Source organism: Atta cephalotes, assembly GCF_000143395.1.
Source record: "Atta cephalotes unplaced genomic scaffold scaffold00060, whole genome shotgun sequence".
NCBI classification, from domain to species: domain Eukaryota; kingdom Metazoa; phylum Arthropoda; class Insecta; order Hymenoptera; family Formicidae; genus Atta; species Atta cephalotes.
Window position 1 is genome coordinate 1,219,802 of NW_012130124.1, and position 9,328 is coordinate 1,229,129.

General features: G+C 30.2%; 1 protein-coding gene across 1 annotated transcript in view; it reads left to right on the top strand.

The window, feature by feature from the left end:
• Window positions 1-6,184, top strand: part of LOC105623602 (TOX high mobility group box family member 3-like) — a 227,896-nt gene extending 221,712 nt beyond the window's left edge. Inside the window, 2 exon segments of the mRNA XM_012204989.1 lie at window positions 4,082-4,362; window positions 6,118-6,184. Coding sequence (XP_012060379.1) covers window positions 4,082-4,362; window positions 6,118-6,184 — 348 coding nt within the window.
• Window positions 6,185-9,328: the final 3,144 nt, after the last annotated feature.

A 9,328-nucleotide genomic window follows, 5' to 3' on the forward strand; every position in this document is an offset into this window, starting at 1 on the left:
CCAGCTCGGCGTAGTGTATTATGAACTGTTAAAACCAACTGAAACAATCACAGGCGATCGGTATCGAATGCAATTGATGCGTTTGAGCCGAGCATTGAAAGACAAACGGCCGCAATACAACGAGAGACACGATAAAGTGATTTTGCAGCATGACAATGCTCGACCCCATGTTTGAAAGTGGTCAAGACATACTTGGAAACGTTGGAATGGGAAGTCCTACTCCATCCGCCGTATTCTCCAGACGTTGCTCCCTCTGACTATCACTTGTTTCGATCAATGGCACACGACCTGGCTGACCAGCACTTCCGGTCTTATGAAGAAGTAAAAAATTGGATCGATTCGTGGATAGCCTCAAAAGATGACCAGTTTTTTCGACGCGGGATTCGTACGCTACCCGAAAGATGGGAGAAAGTAGGCCAGCGATGGACAATATTTTGAATCATAAATGTATAACCAGTTTTTTACAATAAAGCCTCGAATTTCGGAAAAAAAACGGCGGAAGCAAAATTGTACACCTAATAGCAAATTATTTTAGGTTATTTTAGGTTAGAGGAAAAGTTCTGCGGATTTTTAGTATAAAAGTTTTCAAAATAGTGGCGAAACTAATTTGTATCCGCGGAACTGTGATCTTGTTGCCAACGCTTCGATAGAACTTTGACGTCGCTCTCGTAAAATCCTTGAGTGTAGGCGAAAAAGTTAACGATGTGATTTCGGGCGGCCTCCATTGAGTCGAACCATTGATCATCAAGATTGTTTTGCAGCGAGCGAAACAAGTAGTAATCGGACGGTGCATGGTTCGGCAAATATGGTGGGTGCTGCATTATTTGCCAAAGCTCTGCAATTTTTTTCGAAAGAAATGATTGGGCGTTGTTATAATGGAAGACCACACCCTTTCTATTCGACAATTCTGGCCGCTTTTCCTGCATTGTCTAGCGCAATTTGTCGAGCTGGGCGCAGCACCCTTCGAATCTATCGTTTGGCCCTGCGGGAGCAGAGCTCAAAGAACAGTACTTTGTAGTCCCATCAAATGCATCTCGTTCCGCGGATGCAAGTTTCGTCACTATTTTTGAAGACATGTCCAGACCATGATCTCTGTCGCTTGATGTTGTCGTAGACAATCCATTTTTCATGATGATCCGTTTCAGAAATGAATCTAGAGAGTTTTGTTTCAAGAGAGATTCACATCAAAATCTGGTCTATGATATTCTTTCCAATCAGTTCGTGTGGTATCTATACATTGATCTTTTTCATCATTCCAAGCTTTTTAATCGATCGGTTGTATGATGAATGCTGAAGCGCTCCACAACTCTCGAGTCGTTAAGTGCCGATCACTCTTCACTGCAGCCAGGAATTAGTCGTCGTCAGCAGCATTTGGCTGTCCAGAATGTGATGCATCTTGAAGGTTAAATTCTCCGGAACGGAAGTGGACAAATCATTTTTTACCGCACTTAAAACTGAGACACCATACATGGCGCGTACTTCGCGCTTAACATCCGTTTTACGGCTTTTACGAAATAAAAACAGCAAAATATAGCGAAAATTTTTACTCTTCCATTTTATTTATATGCCGTACACGCAAAACGTGTCCGACCAAAGCAAATACTTCTGCCAAATGTCAAACGTAATGTGATTTGTGAAAAAATGTGCGGCAGACTGGCATTTGAATGATACATGATATCTATTTTTCTGACATTTGATGACACTAGTATCATCTATTAAAAAATCTACAGAACTTTTCCTCCAATCTAATACAATATAAAACCCAAGTGAACTATTTTTATTGTACCACGTAAAAAGTAAAACTCAAATGTGTAGTATTACTTTTATTATTTATTTAACTCTAATGATATGTACCGTAAAAGATTTGATATCAACAACTGACGCCTGAATTCTATCAAATTAAAAAGTAAAATCCGAGTGGTACTATTTATATTATTTACTTAACTCTAATGATAGTTTCTTTGCCTGCGGAGAATAGCGCGAAGCGATATTCGAAAAAGTCATAACAAATTTCCTTGTTGTAAGGTAAGTTTGGTATTTTCTCTTTAAAATAGTTTACGTTACAATTTTTTTTACTGATTTGAATTTTTTTAGTTTTTTTTCTAAAAATTTTTAAAACGTGGTGACAAAATTTTTAAAAATTTTTACAGAAAAGGCTAAAAAAATTCACTTCAAATTACTCGGTGAAAGAAATTAGCGTAACAATTAAAAATTATTTTAAAGAGAAAATACCAAACTTCACTTACAATCAAGAGCATTTGTTAAAGCTTTAAAATGCTTTTTCGAATATTGTTTTGCGATCGTTCTTCGCAGATATGTACAATGTGAAAAATGTGTTTGGTCCTTTTTAACGATGATTTTATTAACTTTAATTTTATTAAGAAATAGCAGGCAAAAATTTCAAGATAAAATAACTTCTTCAAAAATTATCTTATCGAGATGTTTAAAAAACATTTTAAATATTGAAATCTCTATTGTTCAGATCGGTATTTTGAAAATGGCCTTACTGATACTTTATGGAATTACAAATATAAATGAAAATACATCAAATTTCAAAATTTTATGAAATTTGCAAAATTTTACAACGCGAATTAAAAATTGCGCACAAATGTGGTTTACAGCTTTCGAAAGAGTGAATTTTTATCTTTAATTTGCTTTTTTATTGACCTCTGTACGATTTTTTTTTCGTTGAGTTATTCAACATCGAAGTAAAAAAGGTCGTTTTTGCTTCAACATTGAATAATTCGAAGAAAAAAATCAATGCTTCATTGCTAAAAAATAAATTAAAGATAAAAATTCACTCTATCAAATAACATAAATTGCATTTGTGTACAATTTTTTAATTTCGTCGTGGAATTTCGCAGAAAATGTGAGATGCATCTTCATTTATATTTGTATAACTTTACAAAATATCAGTAAGATCAATTTTTTAAGTATCGATCTGAAAAGTAGAAGTTTCAAGCTATAAAATTCTTCTTTAAACATCTCGATACGATGATTTTTTTACTTTGAAATTTGCCTATATTTAGTTAGAGTTATTTTAATAGAGTTATTTTATTTTGAAATTTGCCTATATTTAGGATAGAACAGGCGATCCTTTAATTTTGTTGAGTAGTGGATAATAAAATCATATATAATAAATCATATATAATAAATTCGATATATTTATATAATATTATAAGAATAGATAGAAAGAGTGGCTCCAAAACGCACATCTTTTAACTTGTGTGTTTGTGCCCTTTGAATTTCGAATCATATTGTATACTAAACATTGTTATATGATATTAATCTTAGAAAAAAGTTTGACTGAGTATATGATTAGTTTTGGAGATACGAGGAAATCAAATGAAATAATCAAATTTCTAATATTTTCAATATTGTTCAAGCACTGTAGACACAAAAATAAAATTAATATTACAAGCACACAATGGATCTTTTTTTATTCAAAATTTCTTGGCATTCTTTCAAAATTTCTTGGCATAAATTTCAATTTTTATTAAATAAAGATTTTAACATTTCAATAACTATTATGATATACTAAAACTATTTGGCAATGTAGTAGAGATATTGATAAATAGTCTTGAATTTTTCTACATTCTTTTAAAGTCTATAATAGTAAACTTTAGGGTGGACAAAAAAGCTCCAGAGTACCTTGAGAAGTAAGTAAAAATATATCTACGAAAAATAAATTTTCTTTTCATGTCTTGTAGTGCTTGAACAATATTGAAAATATTAGGAATTTAATCATTTGAGTCCCTTGTATCTCCAAAATCTTTCATTGTATACAATTTAAATTTTTTTCAAAGATTAATATTTCATTATATACCATCGTTTAGTATACAAATTTGACTTAAAATTTAAGGAGCAAAATGAACTGAAATCGTTATTCTTTGCATAAAAAGAGAAGGAAAAAGAAAAAAAGAGAAATATAACAAAATATTTTCTTTAATTATTATACCTCTTTAAGTTATTGAAATGTTTTGTATCAATCGTTACTTAATTATAAAATAAAAACGTATTAGTCAAACGATGCAATATATTTTTTGCAAACGCTATACAGCATTTTTAACATTATTTATAGGTGCCTCAACAACAAGTACAGCAAGTACAAGTGCAGCAACAACAGCAGCAGCAAATAATACATACAAGTCCACCTAGAGCAGAATTTATAAAATCTGAGGATTTACCGATGAAGTCTGAAACTTTATCTAGTTCTTCGTCGCCAGTAAATCCTTCACAAGTGACTATGACAGGACAAAGACCTTCACCGTGTATACATCAAGGATGTCCTAATCCTGCTATATCTAATAATGAATGGGAAGATGAATACTGCAGCAATGAATGTGTGGTCAGCCATTGCAGGCAAGGATATTATATACAATTTCTCTGTTTTACAAGTTTCACAACTATCCGGAACTGATTTGATTCTCCATAAAATATGTTGTAAAACACGAAAATTTAAGAGACACATATTTTTTATATGTGCGCTAATTCATGTTAAAATACTCCTTTGAAGAAAAACGATATTTTTTTTGGAGACAAATATCGTAGGAAGTATAAAACACAGAAAAAAATTTTTTAAATAAAAGTATATAAGTAAGTATATAAGTAAGTATATAAGTAAGTAAGTAGTTGTATGGTAGAGTTTCAAGAGTACTTTAAAGTTACAAAGAAAACCAAATTTTTTTAATTTTTTGTTTAACAAAATATCTTCACCACCCATAATTTTCTTAAATTTCATTTTTTTTTTACTAGATTAAAGATTATTTTTTTATGAATTCAATCATGTTTAATAAAATTACATTACAACATATCATTTTCGAGAATTAATTATTAACGCTTTCGTATATATATTATCCATGCTCATATGCGTAAGTAATTATCGTTAGAACAATAAGATATATAAAAAAAATGTTTCAAGTAAAATTTGTATAGTTTTCTATATGCTCTATGACTGTATATATGTATTCAGATTTTCAAAAATGTACGATTTTTTAAATATATACATAATCTGTAATTAATTCTTTGACATTTAATTTCTTCCATGAAGAAAAATTAAAGAAGAGAAGAAATTTTATTCCAAATTCATTCTCTTATAATAAAATTATTATATAAAATTAAATCTCTCTCTCTCTCTCTCTCTTTGAAAAATAAATTGAAAAACTACTGTAGCATTTAAAAATGTTATACATTTTTTAAAATTCATTAATTTGCTCAAAAATATTATTGAGCGAATTAATAAATTTTATCGACATATTATATTAATTAATCAAAAGTGCATTAAATTGTTGGAAAATGTGTTCTAAAATACGGAAGCGTTAATAATTAATTCTCGAAAATGATATGATCGTAATGTAACTTTATTACACATGGTTGAATTCATAAAAAAAATATTTAATTTGTCAATAAAATGTTTAATTTAAAAAAAAATTGAAAATTTAAGAAAATTATTGGTAATGGGGATATTTTGTTAAACAAAAAAATTAAAAATTAAAAATTTTTTTTATAACTTTAAAGTACTCTTAAAACAGTACAACTTTTGTTTAAACATTTTTTTTCTATCTTTTATACTTCTGATGATATTCATTCATCTCAAAAGTAAAATATCGTTTTTTTTTTAAAGGGTGTATTACTCTTTAAACAATTATGAATTAGCGCACGTATAAAAAGAATACGTCTCTTAAATTTTTATGTTTTACAACATATTTCATGGAGAATCAAATTGATTCCGGACAGTTGTGAAACTTCCTTTGTTAAATTAATTTGTACATTTTATGTAAATAAATATTGTAATATTATTAAATAAACAATGATGATTGTTACATTTTATTACATGTCTCTGATCATATACTCACAGTGTACATTGCCATATATTTTTAATTCGCAGAGATTATTCTTGTACATCTGTTCTATAATTTCTCTTTCTATTTATACTATATGTTTTACTTTAAATACGAAGCGCCATTACATATTCATTTAAATGAATATATATAATAATTCAACATCTTAGCATTCAGTGCCGTAGTGGCGCTTCGTATTTAAAGTAATGTATTTAACATAAACAGTCTTGTTTTCAATTTTATTGTTTATATTTTATTGTGTTTTATTGTGTTTCAGAGATGTATTCAATACGTGGGTGTCTTCAAATCAAAATTCTCAACAAAATTATTCTACAGTTAAATAAAAGTTCTACAAGAGATGAACTACAATTACTCAATGGCCTCACATCTTAAATGGCTCGTTGTTAATCTGTAAAGTAAGATATTTAAATGAATGTATATATACACATAAACTAGTGAACTTTTTAAAGTGTCAAGACTATTCATGCAGCAACAGAGATCAGCATTAGATAGTTTGAATGTGTATACAGATGTATTCTGTATGTGTGTAAATGTTAACAAGAAAACAAAAAGGCAAGAGAAGGAAGAGAAAAAGATAATGATGAAATAAAGATAAAATTGTTCTTTTTTTAGAAAAAAGTCTTAGAATGTATATTGAAAAGCCTTGTCCAAAAATTTATTACTCTGGCCAAAGGTCTTTGTTTGTAAGGAGTATATTACTTAAGTAAATTTAATAAGTGCATTTATTTACATTACATTTATAGGCAGTTGAATAACAGTCAGCAGTTAAACAACTTTTTTATATTCTTAGATACTCCTTACTGACAGGCAAAACGTGCCAATTGTTACAGACATATTTGTTTCTTAACTAAGGTCACACAAGGTAGAAAATATTACAATTTTTTAAAGCTGTCGGAATAAGGATAGTTCTTTGAATTGAATTATCTCAATTCTGTTTCTTTGAATTTTACATTTGTTATAGTGTAAAATTCTAACAAATAACACAGTACAAGCAGATGAAAGCGATGTAAAAATAAGTGCACTACGTTCAATGTGTGTTTCATTCATGCTACATAGGAGTAATCACCAGATGAAAAGAGGACTTACACAAAATAAACTATACAGGTTGGGGCATTTTAATCGCCCCAGGCAAATATCTCAGAAACTAAGAGAGATACAGGAAAAATATATAATTAAAATATTTTATATAAGTTTTAGGTTTTCTTGGAACAAAGAAGGTGAAATTAACAGAGTTTGTATATAGAACATTATCAAGGTCAAAGTCAACATGAATTTTTTAAATAGGAACCACTATTTTTTATTGCATATTCTTGTAGTTGAAGTCGAAACGTTTTCAAAACACTATTATAATAAAATATTTTTTCGTTAAGCATTTTTCGAGTTATAAAACTTGACAATTACTGCTACATTAGCGTTACCCAAGGTATATCACATGGAGATTACTCAGTCGGATTTAATCTGTTGTATGTGCGTATGTGTATGTGTGGGGAAGGGGAAAAGTTACTTTTCGATCAACTATTGAGATACTTTATTGAGAGGCAAAGGAACTTACGTAAATCAAGCATCCCAAAGGATTGAAATCCCTGTTACATCTGGTTCATTTTGGGTAATGCTAAATATAGGAAAATGCAGATCAGTCGACCTGGAGCTGATTGATTGTCAAACATAATCAGACAATGAATAGAAACAAGAACAGGATACGTATAAATTTGACTCCTCTTCCTTTCCCTCCACACATGCACGTACACACGTATGCACATACGCACATATAACAGATTAAATCCGATTAAGTAACCTCCATGTGGTACATCTTGGATAATGCTAATGTCAGGCAGTATAATAACTATCAAGTTTTATAACTCGAAAAGTGCTTAACGAAAAAATAATTTGTAGTGTTTTTAAAATGCCTTGTTTCCAGCTAAGAATATGCAGTAAAAAATAATTTCTATTTAAAAAATTCATTTCAAAAATTCATTTTGACCTTGATTAGACCTTGCTCCATATACAAAATCTGTTATTTTTCACCTTCTTTCTCCCAAGAAAACCTATAATTTTTATATAAAACTTTCCTGTATTTCTCTTAGTTTCTAAGATATCCGCCTGGAACGATTAAAATGCCCCACCCTTAGAGTTCCTCTAGTAAGAGTTAAGATATAAGAGCGGAAGGACGCCATTAGTATCGGCCGGAAACAGTACAATTTCACTATGGTTAATATCCGATTTCGCTTTCGCATCTTCTACACCATGAAACATTTGCTCACACCAATTCATAGATTCACTATTACATCGAAAGTATCCGCAAATGGTGTTTAAATCTGACCAGTCAAGAGATGTCCTTCATTCTTGACTTGATTCTTACTAAAGGGACTCTACTCATCCTGTATATTATATAATACATACCATGGTTACTAATTCATCGGTCATCGAAAGTCTTAGGCTTCTGAATAATTACCGCGGTCTAATATTGGATCATAAGCGAGAAATGATACATTAATGTTTCTTGCATTTGTAAATAAAGAGAATTTGAGTAAGAATAGAATATAATGTTACTCTAAAACACGTACAAAAATGTGTCGAAGTTATCCTTACCTCCCTCCCCCCACGGTCAGTAAATAATTGTAAAGTGCATTTACCAACGTTACTATGCATACGATAATATATTTTCATTTCACGTGTCTTTTATGATTATTTGTTAATGATTGAAAAGGAAATAAGGATAGACTCATTTTTACAAATATTTCCAAGCGATTTCGTTATTTTGTTTTATCCAAATCTCTTTATTCATAAATAGCATGCAAGAAATTTTAATGTATCATTTCTCTCTTATAACATCACAATCTCTTATACGCTGCGATACTGAGGAGTCTCAATTAGATATCTTACTTAAAATAATTGTCTATTCAAAGAGAGAGAGGAGAGGGAGGGAGGGGGGAGAGAGAGAGAGAAAGCTTTCGAAATAAGAGGATAAATTTTGGTGATCGTATTTTACTTTCTCTAAAGATGTGAAAAAAGTCATATAAACGTAGATTTGGAAATTCTTCATTTTCGAGATATAAACGCTCTTTGTTTATTTTAAATTTTACATGGATAAGTATCATACAGAATTATGAGAACTGTCCAAAATTTTGTAGTAAGTATTGTGGTAGAGAAAGAATCTCCGTGGAGGGGGACATAAGATATTATTGGTTGTATTTAGCGGACTCAACTGTTGAATAAGCGCTCGCTGTTATTAATGTATTCTTTTAGATCAGCATTCTTTTAGATCTAAAAGAATACATCAACAGCAGCAAGCGCTTACTCAACTATTAATTCCGCTGAATGCAGCCATTAGTTTAACTTTAGGTGGCACTATCAATTAGAGTAAGAATGTTTAAAATAGGACCCTTCATTTTTCATTACATATTTTCATAGCTTACCTTGTCAGCTTCTCAAAACATAAAATATTTTTTCGTAAAAAATCTCTAATT